General features: G+C 36.0%; 3 protein-coding genes across 3 annotated transcripts; all 3 read right to left on the bottom strand.

Moving 5' to 3' along the window:
* Nucleotides 1-2,318: 2,318 nt before the first annotated feature.
* Nucleotides 2,319-7,025, bottom strand: LOC126707122 (uncharacterized). Its single transcript, XM_050406720.1, has 3 exons — nt 6,929-7,025; nt 2,729-3,973; nt 2,319-2,434 (listed from the first exon to the last, which is right to left on the bottom strand). The coding sequence occupies exons 1-3, from the start codon at nt 7,023-7,025 to the stop codon at nt 2,319-2,321; spliced, it is 1,458 nt and encodes a 485-aa protein (XP_050262677.1).
* A 134-nt stretch (nt 7,026-7,159) lies between these two features.
* On the bottom strand, nt 7,160-7,792 carry LOC126707121 (uncharacterized). Its single transcript, XM_050406718.1, has one exon. The coding sequence runs from the start codon at nt 7,790-7,792 to the stop codon at nt 7,160-7,162; it is 633 nt and encodes a 210-aa protein (XP_050262675.1).
* A 1,721-nt stretch (nt 7,793-9,513) lies between these two features.
* On the bottom strand, nt 9,514-13,955 carry LOC126705560 (suppressor of mec-8 and unc-52 protein homolog 2). Its single transcript, XM_050404614.1, has 10 exons — nt 13,767-13,955; nt 13,360-13,550; nt 13,017-13,131; nt 12,880-12,928; nt 12,699-12,788; nt 11,776-11,844; nt 11,568-11,691; nt 10,772-11,142; nt 10,213-10,596; nt 9,514-9,904 (listed from the first exon to the last, which is right to left on the bottom strand). The coding sequence occupies exons 1-10, from the start codon at nt 13,814-13,816 to the stop codon at nt 9,623-9,625; spliced, it is 1,725 nt and encodes a 574-aa protein (XP_050260571.1). The 5' UTR covers nt 13,817-13,955; the 3' UTR covers nt 9,514-9,622.
* Between the last annotated feature and the right edge of the window lie 8,780 nt (nt 13,956-22,735).

Here is a 22,735-nt window from a genome sequence, read left to right as displayed (position 1 = left end):
GGACATCAAGTAGGATACATCTTTATGAACCTGGTTCAAGATAACTAGAGGAATGTCTTCCACCCATATAATACATTCATTTAACCCCTTGGCATATTTTGCCAATAGATGGGCTACAACATTGCTATTTCTGCAAACATGGCCTACCTCCCACGATCTAAACTGCCTTAAACCCTCATGGATTCCTTCAACCAGTTTCTGAATGGAATTATGGCATATGTCCCTTCCTTTTAACCCGTTGACCACCATTTGCGAGTCGCATTCAAGGGAAACATTCTTTAGTCCCATGTCCCACGCCAACTGCACTCCTACTTCAACTTCTTTGGCTTCAGCCTCCAGTGCTCCCAGCAGTAAATCAAGCTTCCCACTCAATGCTCCCATCAGTTGACCCCTTTCATTCCTTATCACAACTCCCACACCACAACCCCTCAATTCATGAAAAACAGCTCCATCAACATTAATTTTATAACAGTCCGGTCTAGGAGGAATCTAAGGGGGCTTACCAGCAAGGGGAGGTTGAGTTGGAATTAGCTTGACTTGTTTTACTTCCTTTGCATACTCTACTTCCTCCTTAACTATTTGATCAAACTGTTTGGTTCGGCCTCCATGTCTAAGCTTATTTCTATTGTTCCACAAGCTCCAGGCTATAATGGCAAATAACTCCCAATCGACCATCGAAAATCTCACCATAATTTCCCACACTATATCCACAAATTCCAGATTAAAGTCAAGCAAAGAAGGAGGTTTCGAACTCGTTGCTTTCCATACCTCCTTTGCTGCCTTGCAACTCCACAGAATATGGCCCGAGTTTTCCTCTCCTCCACACAAATCACAACTGACTTCGACCCCAATCCCCCTATGCAGAATATTCTTACAAGCCCTCCACATAAAGTGCTTGACCTTATTTGGGCAATTCAAATTCCAAATTAATTTCCATAGTGCTCTTAGGCTTGTCCCATCTGAACATTCTCTCCCATCTGCTCTGCCTTTGGTCTTATGCATACTTTGCTAGGCTACTTTGTACGCACTTTTGACAGTGAAACGCCCATTGGGAGTCCATGCCCATGTCAAGGCATCAATGGGAAGCCGAAGGCTGATAGGAATTCCCAAGATCACTTGGGCTTCGAAAGGAAAAAAAGTACTATTCACCTTTGCAGTGTCCCAACTTCTAGTGTCAGTATTAATAAGGTCCGAAACCCACTCCACATTATTTGAGGAACCCTCGGACTGACCACCTTGAAAGAGACCAGTGTTGGAATCCATCTATCCTCCCAAATGTGCACCTGTTTGCCATTACCAATGACCCATCTAGATCCCTTTTCAACAATCTCCTTAGCTGCCATGATGCTTCTCCACACATAGGAAGGTCTGCTACCCAATTGAGCATCCTTGAACGAGCTACCTCCAAAGTATTTTGCGTTAAAAACTCTATGGACCATAGAACCAGGATTTTGTTGAATCCGCCACCCTTGTTTGGCGAGTAAGGCCAAGTTAAAGGCCCTTAAGTCCCTAAAACCCATACCCCATTCCTTCTTTGGAGTGCCCAATTTTTCCCAAGAGATCCATGCCATTTTCCTCTCTTTTTCCTTCTGCCCCCACCAAAAGTTACTCATCATGGAATTCAGCTCCTTGCACAAAGAGTCCGGAAGCTTGAAGCAACTCATCGTATAGGTAGGTGTAACTTGGGACACCGCTTTGATGCGAATCTCCCTCCCCGCATTAGAGAGCAATTTGCCTTTCCACCCGGCAATTTTTCTCCCCACAAGGTCTTTTATGCAATTAAAAGCTTTCCTTTTTCCCTTCCCAACTAGTGGCGGCAACCCCAAATACCTCTCATGGTGTTTAATAATTTGAGCTTCGAATTGACTCTTTACTTGTTCTTGGACTTCTCTCCTCATGTTTTTGCTAAAAAAGAGAGAAGTCTTTTCCTTGTTAAGCTTTTGGCCTGAGTCACCTTCATAGTCCACTAACACCTTAAGCACCCTACTTCCTTCTTTAGTTGTGGCTCTACAGAAAATTATACTATCGTCAGCAAACAACAAATGGGAGATTCTAGGAGCACCCCTACACACCGCCACTCCTTTGTTGTTCCTCGCTGCCTCCTCCTTTTTCAACATGGCAGTCAAACCCTCCGCACAAAGTAGGAATAGGTATGGAGAAATGGGATCTCCTTGCCGAAGTCCCCTCAAGAGAGTAATTCTACCTTTGGGTTCCCCATTGATCAGAACAGAGTAACTCACTATTGTCGCGCACATCATTGTGAGAGATATCCACTTCTCATGGAACCCCATCTTCTTCATCATAGCTTCCAAGTAAACCTATTCTACCCTATCGTAGGCCTTGCTCATGTCTAGCTTTATGGCCATGAGGGTTTCCTTTCCTTTCCTCCTAAGATCAATACTATGCATTGTTCCGAACGCCACTAGCACGTTATCTGTTATAAGTCTCCCCGAAACAAATGCACTCTGTCATTCATCAATGACTACTGCGAGGACTTTTTTCAGGCGGTTAGCTAATACTTTTGATATGATTTTATATATAATATTGCATAGATTGATCGGCTTGAATTTAGTAATTTTTTGGGGGTTCTTAACTTTTGGAATAAGGCATATATAAGTCTCATTAAGGCTACTTGGCAATACACCAGCATTAAGCACATCCAACACATAATTAATAACATCAGAGCCTACTATATCCCAATATTTTTGATAAAAAATAGGAGACAAACCGTCCGAACCCTGGGACTTTGTTAGGTGCATTTGTTTAAGTGCTGCCCTTATTTCATCAGGCTTGAATTCCGCAACCAGTTCCTCATTCATTTCAGTTAAGACTCGGCTGTTGATTGCGCTTAGACTTGCTTCGAAGTTGGTTGGATGGTCAAACATAAAAATGGCCTCAAAGTAGTCCAGTATTATGCCTTCAACTATCCCCTGATCTTCCTGCCACACCCCTTCAAAATCGTTCAACCCCAAAATCCTGTTCTTCCTCCGCCTTTGGCTGGCCGTGGCGTGAAAAAACTTTGTATTGCGGTCTCCCCATTTAATCTGGAGCGCTCTAGACCTTTGATTCCACATAATTTCCTCCCTTAATAAAACCTCGTTTATTTCTGCCTCTAGATTCCGAATCACCTCTACCTTTTCATTAGTGCATTCTGACACTTCTAATTGCTGAAATTTTGATTGTTTCTGCCTAAGGACTTTGTTTACATTCCCATACACCCTCCAATTCCACCTCTGAAGATGGTCTTGACACTTCTTCAATTTGTCTAAGATGGAATGCACTGCACTATTCTCAAGTGGATCCCATGCTGCCTCAATAATGTCCCTACAACCATCTTCCCTCGTCCACATAGCCTCAAACATAAAACGCTTCCCCATGGGCTTTCTTGGTTGTCTTCGTTTGAGAGACAAAGCCAGCAAACAATGATCTGAAATCGACATTGAACAATGAAAAACACTTGCCTCTGGGAACATAGACATCCACTCTTCATTAGCAACCATCCGATCAAGCCTTAGTTTAGTTCTTTGATCTCCACTGCGCCCATTACACCATGTGAATCGCTGCCCCACAAAGCCCATATCCACTAACCCACATCGGCTCAAACAATATCTGAACCTTTCCATTTGCTTCACATCTCTTTCTTGCCCACCTGATTTTTTGCTAGGATGGACAATCTTGTTGAAATCGCCGAATACGATCCACGGCATATCGCATTGAGCATTCAACGTATCCAACAGTTGCCACGATATATAGCGCTTCTCAGTCTTGGGTTGTCCATAAAAGCCCGTTGCCCTCCAAGGAATTGACGCCGAGCTCTCACAGACAACCACATCTATATGCGTGTTCGAGCAACTTTTAAAAGTTACATCTGTGCCTTCCTTCCATAGCGATGCGAGGCCGCCGCTTCTCCCATCGCTCGGAACCACAATACCTTGCGTGAAGTTGAGCTCCGCCTGAATGTCCTTAATCCGACCTACGCTGGCTTTAGTTTAGCAAGAAAAACCAACAATGGGTCTCGGGTTCTCACCTCATCGGTGAGTATACGAACTGCCAGGGTCAACCGCAAACCCTGGCAATTCCAGGCAACAATACTCATTGGGCTCGACGGTGCTGCGTCACAGTCACTGCCTCATCGCCATCCATCTATTTCTCATCCTCGGAGCTAGGTTTGCTATGTATCTTCTCTTTTCTTCTTTTCTGATTTACCACGTTTGGGTCCAGCTCTTGGAGTGGAGTTGGACCCTCCTGTTTTTGTTTGGTTGGGCCAGCACCCTCCTTGCCTTTTTCTCCTTTTCCTTCCCTTGCCAAGTGCTTCCAATGTCCATTCTTTGGGCCTAACTTATCCACAGTCCAACCCTTAATTAGGTCGTATGCCATGGCCATTGGGCCTTGAGCTGTATCGGGTTAGGCTGGGCTTAGCACTTGCTTCTCTTGAGACTGGTTTGACGCCAGTTCGAGTTTGAAAACAGGTTCGGCTCCCTGATTAGCTGCTTTCTCCCACTGCATGCTTTCAGAATTTTCGGGTTGGGCCAGAAAAGTTTCTAATGGTTTTGCACGAATTTGTGCCTCCCTCTCTTCTGCTTTCCCACCAAACTTGTTAACCTTTCCCTCTTCGTGTATCTCCTATGTCAAATGCTCTGGTGTTTTTTGTTTCACTTCAATCCAAATTAGGCTATTACCGTCCCTACTAGTCAGCCTAGGTGTAACACCCCATAATTTTGATACCAATTAAATTATTATACGTAAATTTTTAATGGAGGCCTATAATTAAAATGGATTAAATTAATTTGGGCCTAAGGTATTAAAAAGAAGATAAATACTATGGAATATGAAGCCCAAGTGAGGTGACATAGTACATATATGGGCCTTGAAAACCCTAGCCTTTCCTCTTAGGTCACACGTGTTTTGCTGACGGGATTTCTTTTTGCTTCAACCGACTATTGAATTCTGCCTTTCTTCACTGTGGCATTGAGTTGGAGTCTTCAGGTATGATGTTTCTCATGCTCAAGATTTAAGAAGTTTGAATAGTATAATAGCTTGCAATTGATATGAACCTAGACTATCATTATTCTAATAGAAAAAGGGTTCCTATAATTGTATTATATTAGATAAGAATGGTCAAATATGGCTACATGTCCAGAGCTTTGAATGGTGTCTAATAGGCTTGGACTTTATCATTTGTTTTGTCACCATGTGAAAGGAAAAAGGATTACTTGTGGTTTATATATATATTTTGGTTTAACTCTTTTCACTACCATTGTCTTTGCCCAAATAAGGGTCCAGCCATGTCCTTTGCTTTATGGCATCAAGAGGATTTGGGTCTCTGGGTTGATGAACACAATATTAAAATAGGAACTTTTTATTTATATAGCCGTATGGTCCTCCATAGGCTTTGAAAAGGATTTGACATAACTTTAATATATGGCTTCTACCTTTGATTAATAGCTTTATATACTAGGTTGATCAGATAGGTTTATATATATCGTGGCTTCAAGGGAAAAATGTAAGCATCCGGATTGATAAATTAAGAATACTATCTCATGGCTACCCATGTTAGATTGAATATATATATATATATATATATATAATGGTTAGAGTCAATGGACATCCAGTGGCATCAAGAGGGAATGCTAAGCAACAAATTAAGGCAATACGTGGCTTCCAATAGTAAATTTGATAGTTAAGTGAATAAATGGAGGATTTTGGATATATTAATATTGTTTAGGATAAAACCGTTTAAGTGTGAAAATAAATTTTGAAGTGGGAAATTGTGTATTGATGAACCTATTTTTGGTATTGCTAGCTTCTAATTCTACTGAATTGTTGTGATTCAAGGGAGGTTGATTTCCTTTATTTTTGCAGCTAAGAGGTAAGTGGTGTTTACTAATTTTGGGGGTTTTTCCAAAACAGTATTGATTATTAAACTATTTTATATGAAAGAAATATGTTGATATTCTATATATAAATGAATATTTTACAAATGTTTGATGTGCACATTGGCTATTCGTTTTATGAAAAACTTGTGGGACAACCTAATTTTATTTAAACTTGTATGTGTGAATATGTCTTCATATTTTGAGAAGTATGAATGGATTATTTTGTGAGCATATTGAATATGTTTTGAAAACTTATGGCAAGTCGTGATTAGAAACTCAGTATGGTATTTAGTCCTTAGCAAGGGACAATCATGCTGCAGCTAGTCCTTAGCAAGGGACGGTCCCAAAAGGGGACAGTGCACATTTGATAGCTCCTTAGCAAGGGAGCATACTATTGAGGATCCAAAAGGAAACTCCTTAGCAAGGGAGTGTACCTTTAGGTTCCAAAGGAGCCATCCTTAAGAAATGGGATGAAAGGAGGTTCCAGTCTCAAAAAGGGGACAACACAACCCTGTCAACGGGGCGTAAACGTTGACCACGAGAAAAGTCTAGGAAATTGTTTATGTGATGGTATCAATATATATATTATGATGGCTCACAATATAAAGATATTATTTTCTTTTACATGAATTAGTTGATGACATAATATTGATGAGTTATAAGTTATGAATCTGTTGAAAGAATTATTCATTTGAAAGGTTTGTTCCCACACCCCAATGTTAGTGAATTCCACTTATTGAGTTATCTCACCCCCCTTTATTTCCCATTACAGATACATTAGGTGGATTACTGGAGTAGAGATTCTTGGGAGACAGAAGTTACAAACTATTTTTGTGGAACTGAGAATTTTATTATTATTTTATGGCATTAAACTTTGTATTGGAGAATTATTTTGAGGATATTTTGTATTTGGTGAATTAGAGCTCTGACTTTTGTAATCAGATTCAAGGTTGCTAGTTTCTTTTATGTAATATTTTTTATGGATTATTCAGATTAAATAGACTTTTATTGCCTATGATTTTGGGGCGTTACACTAGGCACGTGCTCCTCACCTACCATAGTCTTCTCCCTGGCCTCACTAGGTTTCTCCACCCCTTTCTCTGGTCTAACCTCGGCTGCCCAACTCTTTTCATCACCTTCACTTTCCATGCTTCACTCTGTAAGATCCTTAAAACCTCTCCTTATCGATAAACCTCTCCTTATCGATTCCCCTCTCAGCCACGCCCTGTATTGTAGGTTGTTAATTTTTTGTTGAGGAATTTTAGAGCTATTCGGACAATTTTTCAGTGCATGACTGAGCAACCCACAGTTGTATATTTGAAGTTAATCCACCTGCTTTCACCTCCCTCTATGGTAACCCGTTTCCCCTTCACCAGTCTTTTTGTTACGTCGATCTGTATCTTCACCCTTAGGCATTTTCCCCAATGGACCCCTATTTCAGATAAATCCACCTCTAAAACCGTCCCCAGCTTGGAGCCAATAACCTCTCCTATTTCTCTTGTCCTACTCTTCAAGGGCAGATTGAACATTTGAACCCAAAACGAAGACCATTTAAAGTCAATCTCCCTTGGTGCTAGTTCTGCCTCAAAATCTTGAATTAAGACTAATTGTTTTTCGTAACTCCAAGGACACATATCAAGGACTTTCTTCTTGTCCCTACCATCTCCAAATTCAACCAAGAATAAATCCTCTTCTATCTCGGATATTTGCACCCCCTTGTTTAGTTTCCACATCATCCTCATGTTTTTCCTCAAGGCATCCACGCTTATACTTCTCTGTGTTAACACTTTCAGGACTGCACAATTTTTCCCTCTTTCTTTCGCTACTTTTGTGCTACCACTTCCAAGCTCAATACCTTCATCCTCCTCCTCGGTGAATGACAGTTTCTTCCAAAGCTCCTCAAGTTCTTCAACCATAATAATCCCTTTACTAAACACCACCGAGAAAGGAACCTATCTCTAGAGAGAAACTGGGATCAAATAAAATACCACTAGAACCTGACCTTACCCAAGGAAGGTCAACACACTCTTGCAAGACGCTGCAAGACACTAAACTGCTACTACAAGCCCTAGGGCAAGAGAGCACGGTAGGAAAACCCTTATATTACTCTTAACACTGATGGTAGTGTACTAGCCAATCCTGGTAAGGTGGGGGAGGTAGGGCATCCTTCAAAATTGGCATGATCAATGGATTATGGACTTGATTTGGCATAGAATTTAGGATATAATCACATTATTTTAGAAGTAAACTCAATGCTAGTAATTAATTGGCTAACAATTTGTGGCAATTTGGCCTTCTATCTTTTTAATTAATTCTGCCAAACTATCATTTTGGGTATATAGTATGGATCTTTCAATTGATTTTAGTCTTTCATCAATTTTTTCTTTTAAACTATCATTTATCCATCCTTTGTTGACTAAACTATCATTTTCTTTCTCTTTCCTTATCATGTCTTTTTTTTTTCTATGTTTTTTTCTATGTTCTTTTCTATATCCAACTTCTTACGTAGAGTTTCTTTTGAGTTGGTTAGCTTATTGGCTTGTCTTTCCATTCTTTCTATCATTTCTTTTACTATTCCTTTCTTTAACATTCCTTTTTCTTTGTCTTTATCAATTATGTCTAGGTTGTCTTGCACTATTTCAATATGACCATTGCCCTTCTTTTCCGTAAAAGTTACCTTTTTAGTCTTTCAAGTCTTGATTTTTGTTCTCTTTCTCATCCATCTTCTTAGGTATAGTTTGTATTGAACTAGTTTCTTTATTGTCTTGTCTTTCCATACTTCACTTGTCTCTATTAGGCTATCTTTATTACTCTTTTGTCTTTCTATGTCATTTTTTTCTTGCATTATGTAACATTCTTCTTTACTTTCTGTCAAAAACGTCTTTGAGACATTTCTTACGCCATTTTTTCTACATGTCATGTCTATCAGAATCTATTTCATCATAATCCATATTACCATTGAACCAATTATTGTCTATATCTCTTATGCTATAACCTTCATCATAATCTATATCATCTAAGTCCATGTTTTTTATTAGTGTGTGTCTAGCCTAAGTGTGAACAAGCAAACAGATAATAAGCTAATAAATGTATTTATTCTATCTCCAAACAATTAATAATTACTGGCGGAACTATTAATATTATCTGTGTGGATTTGTGATTGCACGAATATTATGGAGCAAGCCTAGACCATCCTTCGTATTTGTGTAAAGAGGACAACAGAGCCACCCGGAAGAATAAGACCGATGCCCATCTTTTGTATATCAGTGTTATGCATGGGACCCAAGGCAAATGAGAACTTGCAGAGACTGCCCCATTAAACGATGCCATTCGTTTTTGTACTCCCTATATAAATAAATAAATAAAACTGCCCTTTTCTACCAAAAACATAAAAACTATATTCTTTACTTATTACATTATATGCAATATGTCCCCCACTTCTCTATGGTTGACCCCATCAAGATTAAGGTAGCTAAAATGTTTAGAGGATTCCTTGATGGCTCCTATCCTAAATTCCCATGACGACAATCAATTCAAATTTTCATCTTTACACCGACGTTCCTAAACTCCATTTACTTCTTCAGTATTTTGTCTTATGAACCAAAACAAAACACATGAAAATTCTACAAGAAAGAACTATGAAAGCCCATTGTATTTGTATTAAAAAATAAAATAAAATTAAGAGTATCACCAATTTCAGATTACAAAAGAAAACTTCTCTTAAACACTAGAACAACTATCAAATTTCATATTCGAAGCTTCTTTCCAGGTTGTAGGTCATCTTCATAGTGGTTGCCACCCTCACCAGAATTCATCTCCTTCTCCATCTTCTTTCTGGTAAGTATCTTGTTAATCTGGTGCAGCTCATTATTGAGCTTCTGGTCCCTGTTTTGTTTCCGTGTCTTTCGACCATCTTGCATCTTCACACCAAACTGAAATGCAGCTTTTGGCATTGCTTCTTTCTGCTCATTGTAAGTTGCCCATTCCTCCTCTGTCTCAAAGTCCCACCGATGAAGACGGCCCTTTGCCTGTTCAAAAACATTTCAATAATGTAATAAGCATCAATTATTATGAATACCAGACCAGTCACTTTACAGTAACCATTTATTAATATATAAAAAAAAGTACATCTGAACAAGAATATGGCATTGCATCACAGAATAAATATTCCATACTATTCAAAACCAACTAAAAGGTAAGTGATTAAAATTAAGCATCAATTATACCATATGTTCATATGCAAAACCAAACATGTTTCCACCTTGGGAAAGATCACCTGCTTCTGATTCCAAAAAAAAAATAATAATAATAATAAACAAAATAAAAGATCACTTACTCGTCCACCCATATCCATTTTTGATAGGTCATCTTCATCATCACTGTCCACAATCTCACGGTTATACTCTTGATACCCTGGATAGCATTCAGAATAACTCTCAGAAATGAAGTTAGGATCCTTTTCTCGAGAATCTTTCTCCCTCAATTGTTGAAGTCTCTGATCATCCCGCTTAAAAACAGACCCTAAGCCCCGGTCCTTCTCTTCTTGAGTCATAAAGCGTGGATCTTGTACAATATTTAAATCTCCTTCCACTTCATAAGCCTGCATATTTTGCTGGAAGTATTGATCAGGGTAAGCCAGTTGTTCAGCATATTGGTAATCCTGCCACTCCCCCTGGTAGCCAGCAGCCATCGCTTGTGCTTGCATCGCATCATATCCATTCTGAAACCAAAAGGTTCATAAATATACGATCAACTTAGAAAAGGGACAAACATAGTCCATTTCAACAAGAAAAATATAGAAACTTAAGGGAAGGTAAGTATAAATTGGAAGCTCAGTTACCATATCTTCCCCACGTCTCAAATCTAAAGGCGAATGATTACTAGGATCAACTTACCGTTCCTTGCCATTCCTGAGGCAGCCCAGAGGGTTGGACTGGACCATAAGCAGGTTCAGTGAAATAGGAAGGCTTTTCCTTATTTCGAGGAGACTCTTCCATGTCCTCTGAGAGGGGGCTCTGGCTCAAATCTTTACCAGGAATAGCATAGTCAACGCCTTCGCCAACAAATATGTCATCATCTTCTGCTCTAGCAACTGCTGGGCCTTGTTTCTCTCTTGAATCAAGATGATTTTTCCTTAGAGGAGGTGGAGGTGGAGGTGGAGGTGGCGGAAGAAGCTCGCTTTCAGTTGGGTTCTTTGACATCCCACCATTAGGCTTTGATGGCTTATCCTCTTCATCATATTCATTACCAGCAGCTAAAATTTTTACTGAAATAGAAAATGGAGGTACAAAAACAACCTATATTACATAGATGAATAAGAAAAATGATCTACCAAAAACTATGCTAAAGAAAAAGCAATGAAAATTGCATTTGTGGAGTACCACAGTGGACCATAAGATCTATCTCTTTATCCATCAAAAAAAATCTTGGAATTTATCATCTCAAATCATACTCAACATGCAACTTGGTGAGGCATATATCAAAGCACTTCAATTTATCTCCAGAATAACTGTGCTAACCAGAAATGCCCATTTGTAGAGCAGCTGAACGACCACAAAGCACATAAATGTCTATGCAGCTCAGAAGGACACATTCTTAGGTGTTTAGTCACAACATAAAAGTCATGTATCTTCTATAACAATGATTTCAATGAACTGTAATGCTTATCTCTTAGCAGAATGTAGAAATTACCTTTTACATCTCTCTCCTTTTTCTTCTTCTTAAGAACCTTCCCAGAAGAGCCAAGACGAAGATATGACATAATCTTAGCTATTCGATCCAGCACAGAGCCATCGACACTCACAGTAACCATTTCCTGCAAAGTAAGTACACGCCTAAATCAGATAAGCTGCCCATCATTAAAGACTAGATGCCAGAAAGGGATCAAGAAAATATAAACCTCGGGCACTGGACAATCAGCTTTACTCCTATGCAAGGTTGTTGGAATCTCGTTGGAGTATCCACCCTCCTAGCATGCAGGAAAAGAGACATTTCTGTCAGAAGATTGTGTTTACAGAGTAGACTAGTGATTAACAACACAAAACTAAAATGATGTACCAGTCCTAACATATAAGTCCATATATATAACATTTAAATCAGCTTCCTAAACACATTACCAATTTTTTTTTTTTTTTGATAGGTAAACAGAAATCTATTATAAATGAGACTTCCTAAACACATTACCATGAAATTGAATTCTTGATGTTTCATGTCTTTTTTTGTTGTAAGTAAAAAAATGTTTCCTGTCATAATTTACTATTCAACCAATTCTTGGTCCCTAACCCTCCATATATTCTAAAGCTTTAATGTTCGTGCATTCTCAAATTGGACGATGTATCATACGTAATAAGAGTCCCATGATCTCATACCAATTGGGTGCAAGATCAACATGCATAACATACAGCATAACCTACCCTAATGTCCAAGCCTCTAGATAAGCACAAGGGCCATATGACCTCTTACACAGAGGGGTAGGCAACTCAAAGAAAATAAATCTGCTCACAATCTACAAGTTTCACTCAGGCAATAGAGGTGTAATGAGATATCGCATTTCTTTGACAGTTTGACTTCCTATAAACTATGCACACTAATATCTGTTTGTTAAACTGAATGAAGGCCAGAAAAACTAAAGTACTTTCAAATAAGCACACACACTGTAAGTGGCATAAAAATGACAAAACAATCAAGCTTGTATCAGGAAGAGCCAACATTGGGCTCCCAGCACACCCTAAGGTAATTAAGACTGCTATAAACTAGACAAGCATAAGGTAATAAAGGCAGATATAAATTAGACAAGAATATAGAAGCAACAAATATTCTTACCATGTTAAAAATAAAGGCCATTCGACCCAGAAGGAACATCTCATTCGATTTGTTATTAGTTTGAGGCTTGACTATCCATTTATACACTGACTGAAACACAAACACAAGACATCAATAAACAATAAGCTAAAATCACAACAATGTTCCATAGCCCTTTTGCATTCTCAAGAAGTCAAATCACCTTTGCAGTCGGAGTCCGAATGGACATGTGTTGATCCTCCTTAGATGACCTGTCAGTAAATAAGTAGTTTGTGTTAATGCATCTTACAATCAATAACGCAAGACCATATTACATTTAACAAAGAAAATTCAATTTACCTAGACTTTCCATCGATATCATCTCCACCATCAGGCTTCTTGTCAATCTCGCTTCTTACTTTGTTGAGCAAAGCATAATCCAAACCTTTGACCAAATGGGTGTGCTCCACATCACCTGAAATACAACATTGACACACCCAAGATCACCAACATGTTTGTGAAACTAATCCCCAGTTTGGATACCAATGAAAAATGAAAATTATTTTACTACTCAGCTTATTTTTTTAGTTCTATTCGTGGTTCTACTAACTTTTACCTTTATCTAACTACCGTACTTTCAGCAATAAATTTTCAGTCTCAGCAAAATAATATACATAGATACATAAAGAAGACTATCACGAACCTCCAAGGTACTTGCTCTTCTCAATAGATAGCTTGTGTGCATCGGCGGCGCGAATATCAACAGTTCCAGGAGGAGCCACAGCATGAAAAGAACCCAATTCGGTGGCTTCATAGTCTGGATTTTGGTCCTCCCTACGCTCCTTTGCACGGTCTCTATATTTGGGTCCATCCGCTTCTTCTTGTTTCTCCTCTCTGCACAATCACAATATTCCCTACTTCTCACTCACAAGTCAGAACAAAATTAAAATTTTAAAAAAAAAAAAAAAATTCGTATATTGCTTCTGAAATTTTAATGTCTATACCTAAAACCAAAAATTAATCACAAATAAATAAATTTCATAAATTGAAACCTAGAAAAAAGCTAAACAGGAGTTGTGTTCTACGAGGTCGGAATCAGATGGACTTTACCTGCGACGAACGACTTTCTCCTTATAATGTTTCTTTGAAGCAGATGTCATTTTGATTGCGAATCATAAAATTATTTCTGGTAGCTGATGATAAAATCTAGGGTTTTAAATTATTTCTGGTAGCTGATGATAAAGCCTAGTTCTTTTTTTTTTCCCGGTTGCGATTTGCATTACTATTTGAGAACCAACTAATAAACCAAACCAGCCAAAACCGACAAAATTAATATTGGGGCTGATAATTTTCGAATTACTTAAATACCCCCCCTCTTCTACTTATTCGACACGGCCTCGGCAAAGTGACAACACGGCATTCTTTTTCTTCTAATCTCTAAACGGTACGCCGTTCTTCTACTTCTATTTATTTTTAATTTTTTTTTATGCTAAAATTTGAGGATCTTTTGGATTTTATTTCTAAAAATTTCAAATTTTAGATTTTATTCCCCTGAAGTTATATTCCATTTGTATCAGTCATTTTTCATTCATATTTTCTGTTAAGTATTACATAAACTTGTTTCACATGTTTAGTTTGTCTAATAAAAATATAGCACCATTTTCATTTTGCCACATGGCATTATTTTTTTTTATTTTTTGACAAACTAAGCACACATGACCAGGGATGGACCTGAGATTTCAAGCTAAGGGGGGTCGAAATATAGGCAAAAAAAGCATTCATATATATACGGTCCGTTTGTTTCGATGGAAAACTTTGTGTAAAGATAATATTCCGTGTTTTCCAATGATTGGTGGTATTAGAAAAAATTAGTCAAAGGAAAACTATTTTTGGTCAACAGAAAAATTAAGGCTTATTTTTAGAGATTGTTTTCCACTAAATTTTTTTGAAAAACAAATTTATCTCACAGCAAGCTAAATAACGAAAGTTAGAAGATTATTTTTCAACTCATTTAGGGTTGCTACCAAACATAGAAAAATGAGATTGTTTTATAGGAAATAATTTTTGGAAAATGACTCATTTTCTAGAAAACATTATCCCCAAAACAAACAGAATGATAGTATGAACAAACTATCGTATTCTTAAATCAGAGCACTAGATCAAAAAAATATAGTCAAATCAAGATTTTAAAGGTTTGGGTATTCTCTCGAATAGAATGATCATATGTAATTACGATTGGTTCTTTAAATAATCACTTTTAATTAATAACATGTAATAATCTTATTGAGTTAAACTAATATAATCATGAGAATGCATGCATTGAATAATGTTGAAATAGATAATTCCATTGGATAGTGGGCTAAATCTAAATAACTAGTTAATCATCTTTAATTTAAGATGATTAATTAATATTTAAAATTCATAAATGATCCTTAACATCATTTGACTCTAAGTTGGGTAAAAAATAGATCTAAGGTCGAACTAGTTTCAAAGGATACTTAGAAATATAGCAAATGTCTCAAAAGAAACAAAACATAATTGAATCGAGACTCAAGGTTTAACTACCGATCAACACTTGGATTTGATCCTCAAGTGCAATTGGCACTTGGTCACCTAGAGCAAGTGTCAATCAGCATTCAGAGCTAGCCAATCAACACATGCAACCCAAACCTTGAATTTTCTTCTCATTTTTAGTTGTTCTAATTTCCAACTCCAATCCAATTATTATCTGAGATAACCATCTAAAATTATCATCCTTTGAGAGTTTGAAACTCACTCCAACACATCAACCAAGGGATTCCCCTCTATAAACAGAGGAGGAATCCTCACTTCTAATCACAAGAGAGGAAGGACCGAAGGAGCCCCTTAAAAGCCTCAATTTTATGACTTTCTTAGCATAAATTTGAGTTAAAGCAAACTTCAATCAATTTTTATACTCAAATCATTCAAAATACGTTGTTGCTTTGCCAAAATCTTCCAAGATTCGAAGGAAATTTCAAGAGAACCTTGAAGGAAGGAGGTGTTTCACAAACTTTTCCAAGCTTGAATGAAGGAGGTTTTGCCCAAACCTCGACCATCCAAAGGTAGAGGTGCTGATAGTGACTTGATCCCAATGAAAACTCACAATCGTTCATAAAACTAATTGTGCATGCAGTTATAAACCTCAAACTGAGTAAGCTAGGTTAGATCTTAATCCCTATTGATTGAGGATTGCAAACATGTTTATATTTGATGACAAAGGATGAACATGATGAATGCATGGAATTAGGGCTTTTGTATGATATTATTATGTTCAAAACCATTTTATTGAACATAATATACTATTTTCTTCTTTGTGACATGTTTAGATGATAATTGTATGATAAGACCATGGTCACCATATTCTAAAAGATTGACTCATCGACCTGAGTGAGTGTCTAACACCTTCTCATTCTATAACTTAACCTTTAATCTTAGATCAATGTTTCCAAAGTAGGCATTATCTTGTAATTTTCACCTTTTATAATGTAATTAGAACTCAAAGTTATGTAATTATTTTTTATATTGAATCTAGGAATAAGGTGATGAGATTTTATTTTTTATATTCTATTGATGGCTTCTTTTGCTAATAGTTCTAAAAACCCATACAAAGCAAGGTCTGATTCCTCTTGGGGCCACTATCTCTAATTGTTATATTTTATTTTACATGCGTAGCCCCAACCCATGTATTTTTTATGAAAAAATTAAGAGAAATTTTATATTTACAATATTTTCATGAACTTTGAATGGTAAGCTAGGTACACTGGTAAAGTCTGAAGGCCGAAGAGCAAATCCATGTATTGGCCACAAGGCCCACAACACATGAAGAAAAACGCTAAAACGATTTGATGTACTTGCCACAAATTTCGAATTAATCACCTTAGGCTAAGAGGGGTAGTCTAGCTACATTTAATGCCAACTAACTAGTTGCCACAAATTTAACAGGTTCTTTGGGTGTGTTTCCTTCAAAAATAAAATAAGACCTAGTCAAGATTACATGAAAATATCATAAAATCAAATAATCCTAATATTCAAATAAGCACAAAGCTCAAGGCTTCCATTCTTCTAAGAATCCAGCAACCAAAAGATTTGATTCAATGGAAGATGGATAATATATGCTCTCTTAATCTGTTTATGCTATAAAGCCCAAACCTAAAATGCCCGGAATTAATTAGTTTCTTACCAACCTCACAAACCATGCTTACTCTATCCTAAGCTTCTGAACCATAATAAGCAGCATATCTTTAAGGGGTGTCTTGTACACTTGTACGTGTCATCACAATAGTGCTCCCCCTTTCTCAATTATCATCTCCTCTATTTTCTTCATCCTGTTGTGAGCTATTGTTTTTGGATCTTTTTTTGCTATGCAACAAAAGTCTCTTCTTTTTTTTTTTTTTCGTGAACTAAGGATTTTATTGAAAAGTGAAACATAGATACAAAGACAACACTAGGAGAGCGATAAAGAGTGTGCGTTAAAAAAAAAACAAAAAAAAAAACACTAGAGTGAGTTGTGGGCTAATTCCTTTTTATTTCGAACCCAGAGTGATAAGCCTATTTATTTGTCATTCCAAAATTGACCCAGCATATTCCAATGACATATAAATGGAATAATTTCAACCAATCAAATTGATGTATTTTTATGGGTTTTTTTTTCTTCTATTTGATAAAATAAGTGACGACTTCATATACAACCTCGATTTAAGGGTCAAAAAACTTTAGTTGAACCTCTATTTAAAAGGCAATTAACACAACATTAAGAAACTTGAGGCCATAGTCTCTAACATCAAAGCACAACAAAACTCACAAATGGGAATTCATCATTTTTTTTTTTTTTTGATGGGAAGATTGCAACTTTCATTCAGAAAATCAAATAAAGTGTACATCATGGAGAAGAGCTTGCTCTAGGAAGCAAGGGGTCTCTTCCATCCAAGTCAAATAATCCGCAATGCCTAAAGTATGTTTTGCTAACAAGTGAGCAGGTCTATTACCTTGCCTTTTCACATGGGAAAAATCAATTCTATCTAAAGGCTCACAAGTCATCAGAATACCCCATATCACAGGTGCTATCTTAGATGGTGGTGTAGAGGAACCATAAAGTGCGTTGTAAACCACCAAAGAATCACCTTCAAGAACAAAGTCATGGACACCCACAAATGGGAATTCATCATTTTTGTAACCATAAGGAATCATAGAATATGGTGGATGCGGCATTTAAAAAGAGTAAAACCAATCCATAGGCAGGTGAGATTGAAGCAATTAGGTGGGAAATTTTGGTGGCATAGAACAAACAAACAAACAAAAAAAAAACTCTCTCATGGAAGGCAACACCAAATCATCAACCATCAATGCTAAATAAGCCAACACAAGTAAAAAAAATCAAGGTTGCGTTAGGAAACTTGAATTTGGATTTGAATTTGAATTTTAAATGCCTTAATTTCAAATCTAATGATTTTAAATATAATTTCAAATACATTGATATTAAAAGTTTAAAATTCTTGGGGGATTCAGTCAAATTCAAATCTTTGATATTTTAAAATTATCTAAACAAAGTATCTAAGTTTTGATCACTCAAATCTAAATCTACGTGTCCAAATAATACTATTCAATGGCACCACAAATAATTGAAGAATCACTAGACTTAGCCATTATTTTCTATGCATGTTACTCCGACTAGGTCTAGGTGTATAGGGATGCCAACAATCGAAGAATCACTAGTCTTAGAGAATGTCTTGGAATGAAGAAGGCTTTTTAGAATATATGCAGAACATATTTACCACATTGTGGATTTTTTGGCTTCATAGGAACATGGTGGTACACGAAGGTAAACAGCCAAATCCCATGGAAGTATTCCTAACAGCCCAAACTTTGTCTTGCAGGTACAAAGAAGCCTTCTCCAGCCAACCTAATCCACATATTAGATGTAGTAGGCCGAGCAATGAACCCAACACAGTCATTGGATAGTGGCAGCTCCTGATTAAAATTGCAGGGACTAGAAACTCAAGGCTCAATAAGAGTGCTTGGGCTTATGAAGCTAAAGATCATCAGGGAGTTATCAAATTTTGTGGTGTTGCTAGCAGCAAAGCAAGTACAACTAATGGGGCTGTGCAAGAGGCTTTGATGGAAGCTGTCATCATAGTCAGAAATCGTGGTTTTCAAAGGATCCTTATTTTGACCAACAACAAAGATCTCATCCAACTGATAAGTAAATCCAAGAAACCAGCTTGGCAAGAAAGGTCTTTCATTGCTGATCTGGATGTTTTGTAAGCTATTAGAGGTTCCTAAGATTGTGCTTGATTTTATATATAATGCTACATCTATGGCAGTCAGAATGCCAATTCACCAAAGTTGGGCTGATCTAACTTTTTTTGTAATCTGATAGCTATGTATCATCCTTTTGTGGTATAAAAAAAAGAGAATGTCTTGGATTTTTAGATAGAAGATGTTTAATTTTTTTTGGGTAATAGGACAAAAGAAAGTTATTCCTATTGGTGTGGGCTTGAATGAGCTCCTTTCTAAAGTACATGAGCAAATACATTAAAAATGAAAAAGAAAAATTAGAATTGTCATAAAAATGGACTGTTCTTCTATAAATTAAACATCCACACACACTCTCTTTCTCTTTCTATTAAAAGGCAAGGATAAAATTTTCTTTCAAATCAATTTGAAAATAATTTCATTCAATGTATCATGTGATAATTTATAAAACTATCCACATTTATTATTTAAACAAGCCATATAATTCATTAAATATGTTATATGATTAAAAGTACACGTGAGGAGTTTTATAATTTTTATTCATTGCCATATGCCTCATCATCTAATTAGTGACTATGACTCTTTTAAGGTAGCCAAATACTTCGTCATCTAATTAGTGACACGCATGAATGGATTAATGAGATTCTCGTTGTCCCTGTCTACTATCCAGCGAAACCACAGCCTTATTTTATTCTCCAAAAAAAAAAAAAAAGAATAAGGTTAGAGGTATTTTATTCTAGACTTGTTTAGAGATAAACTTTTTCAATATTCTTATTAGTTAATACCTTTTTTTGTTTAGGTATCTCTGCTCTCTTTAAATTTTAGACCATGACATGTACTTATTGCTCAACTAGAAGGTAGATTAGGTATCTGTTATGATCCTAGTATCTTAAATGGATTTATTATAAACTTAATCATGTGTTTATAAGCTCTTTGACACCCTACTCTTGTAAATCGATTTTCAAGAATAAGTTTTACCTAAAAGTTTATAATAACATCTTATCTATGCAAAGTCCCAACTGCATGCAACTATCTGTGGTGGGTCAAGGAGGCTCTAGCTGCTTTGTTAGCAGCAGCAGCAGCAAATTAAGTCTCACCCACATGAAACTCGTGCGAAAGTGGTCAAAAATCCAAACATTTATAAGTGTCAAAAACTAGTTGAAAACAATAAATAAATTGAAGAAATTGTTATGTTTTATAATTAAGTAATTTATAAAAATATATTTGTTGAGGTGAAGAAATTTATGTTTGGATTGCACTGAAAACAAGGACTTGCATGTTTGCTTTTTTAGTGTGGGTCTTGTGCACTATTCACGAGACCCGCAAGTACAGATTTCAGCAAATTTTTCTTTAAAATTGGGTCCCACGGTACTATTCACTCATTTAAAAATTATTTTACTACAGTGTTTTCAGTTTTCAATAATAAACTGTATCCAAACAGACTCGTAATCAGTAAAATGTTATATGTCATTGTCATTTTGGCCGACTTCTCCCTCTTTTCGTGTGGTCATCAACAACAATTTTGCACGTGCTCAATGAGGGAATAATGTAAATATAGAAGTGGTTTACAAATAATATAAAAAATATATATTATTTATTTAAAGAAATCATCAATAATAGTGCAAATGGTATATACTTCAGCTACCACGCATGAAATAGTATATACTTATACTACCAATTTCCCAAAAATGACAGGCCATATTGATTGGAGTTCTTAGTCCCCTGCCCCACAGGCACATATCTGATCGAGTAAACAAAAGGAAGCTAGAGAGGAGGCATGTATTCGGTATATGACAAGCCTAAATTATTCTAATTAAACACCTGATTCGTGATCATGTATATTAATTTTTTTTTCCCTGTTTTGGTAGAAAACTTCAGGCTCGTGTCACTTCTCTTATTTGCTTATTACTGATTTTGAAATTTTGTTGGGTTTGAGCATTGTACCAACTCAAGTAAAATAGTATGAAGCTCAAAATATTAATGAAATCCAAAAATCACCAACGTGTATGGTCACATCAAATTATGAATTGGTTATATAATGTGAAATTTTGTTATAGTGCTTGTGTAAATATACAAGTCACTATAACTTATGCAAAACAACTTTTTATTATTTTGTTGCGTTTCTTAAGGGTGAATAAAGAAAATAAATAGTAATTGTTGCGTATAAAAAGACGAAAATGATTTTTAAAAAATCAAAATTTTTGATGTATTTTAATAAAATATAGTATATAATAAATAATCAAATGTGAATATTTAAAAAAACAAATAGTTAAAATAAAAAAAAGCATATTCTTATTCTAAAATAGACAATAATTTTGACATAAGATAATGTGAATGCATTATTACTTCTTGTGAGTATCTGGCATGAGCTTTTCTTTTAATTTTTTAACATATATATATATAATCTTAATTTTTTTAAAGTACAACTTGTCAAATATATTTTAACTGATTCTTTAAAAAAAAATTAAAAAAAAAAAAAAAAAAAACTGCATCAATTTACATTCTTCTGGAGTTTAGTATGGAGATGGGCCCATTGTACTCCAACGCAATTAGAATCAATTATTAGCAGGCTGCCAGGTAATAACTTTTGCAGGCAATCGTGGGTGCAACTGTGTGCGTGAACAAACATATCAGAGTGGTTTTCATTACATGACTGCCTTGCACATCACAATCTTATTTTAATTCCAATATAGATAAATAAAAGCCAAGGCATACATACATATGTGATATGACTAAATTTTAAATTGCACAACAATTTTCTGGGAGAGATGGAGAGCCATTGAATTGAAGTCAAAGCTACGTGTCCACCTCGAGTCCACTGAGTGACTCACTCCATGCATGTATGTAACTTTCAACTATGTATAATTTTTTTTTGGTAGTTATACACTTAGTGTGCGTTTGGCATATGAAATTTGTCAACTTATTTTACTATTCAGTTTATTTTTACTATCATTCATGAACGTTTTGTATTATTCATGGGTCTCACTGTATTATTTCAACTAATTTTTACTTTTATTTAAGTACTTTTAGCAAAAAGTTTTCAATTTCAACAAAATAAGCAGATCTCAAATAGATCTTAATAACTATTTATATATATTACCACACAATAAATGATGACTTTGGTGAGATTGCTCTATCAATTTGCTACTTCACACAGGAAAGAAATTTGTTAATATATATGAGCCACTCTTGTAATAAATTTTCGAAAATTATTCTTATGATTGGACTTATAACGTAGGTTTTTTTATTTATGCTTTCTTTGTTTTCTTTTTGATAAAAGTGATAGAGACTCATATAAGTTTTAACGTGGGCTACAGATTTAATTCATTGTACGTAGTACGTACGTGTTAAATAATGATGCACGTATTGTAACCCAATTCATGATTAGATTTAGATAGAAAAATTTAATACGATCCTTCGACTCAATTTTTGTTGAAAAAGTCGTAGAAAATAGCAAACACATTTCTATCTTTCTGTGTGTATAATCTTGAATTAGCTAGAAAGTAATAATACTCATAATTAATAATAATTAAGTAGGTGTTTTGATTCTTTTGAAGCTTTTTGTTTCAAGGAAATGCGTGGCATTACCTAGCCAATCCTTTGCCAGTCATACGTATCACATCAAATGTTTTATATAAGTTTGAATCAACTTACGGATTTTCATATGACAAGAAAGAAGGTGGCTGCCCAAATTCAAGTCCAATGTGAGTTCAAGTGTTCAACCATTTTGTCTGTATTGATATTAGTTTTATGATAGAATTTTCCTTTGAATAAGTTTGTAGTAAAGTTGTTTTGACAACTTGAAT

This window comes from Quercus robur, chromosome 11 (assembly GCF_932294415.1).
Source record: "Quercus robur chromosome 11, dhQueRobu3.1, whole genome shotgun sequence".
Taxonomy (NCBI): Eukaryota; Viridiplantae; Streptophyta; class Magnoliopsida; order Fagales; family Fagaceae; genus Quercus; species Quercus robur.
This window is presented reverse-complemented; position numbering and strand designations above follow the sequence as displayed.

What these genes read in the sequence shown, in the direction of transcription:
- LOC126707122 (XM_050406720.1), bottom strand. Translation starts at nt 7,025, where the DNA reads ATGGAAAGTGAAGGTGATGAAAAGAGTTGGGCAGCCGAGGTTAGACCA. An exon ending in CAGGGAGAAGACTATGGTAG is followed by an intron (nt 3,974 to 6,928) that starts GTGAGGAGCACG and finishes AAGCCAGCGTAG; the next exon opens with GTCGGATTAAGGACATTCAG. An exon ending in AAAGTCCCAGGGTTCGGACG is followed by an intron (nt 2,435 to 2,728) that starts GTTTGTCTCCTA and finishes GACTTATAACAG; the next exon opens with ATAACGTGCTAGTGGCGTTC.
- LOC126707121 (XM_050406718.1), bottom strand. Translation starts at nt 7,792, where the DNA reads ATGGTTGAAGAACTTGAGGAGCTTTGGAAGAAACTGTCATTCACCGAG.
- LOC126705560 (XM_050404614.1), bottom strand. Translation starts at nt 13,816, where the DNA reads ATGACATCTGCTTCAAAGAAACATTATAAGGAGAAAGTCGTTCGTCGC. An exon ending in GAAGAGCAAGTACCTTGGAG is followed by an intron (nt 13,132 to 13,359) that starts GTTCGTGATAGT and finishes GTTGTATTTCAG; the next exon opens with GTGATGTGGAGCACACCCAT. An exon ending in AAATGGATATGGGTGGACGA is followed by an intron (nt 9,905 to 10,212) that starts GTAAGTGATCTT and finishes GTTTTTGAACAG; the next exon opens with GCAAAGGGCCGTCTTCATCG.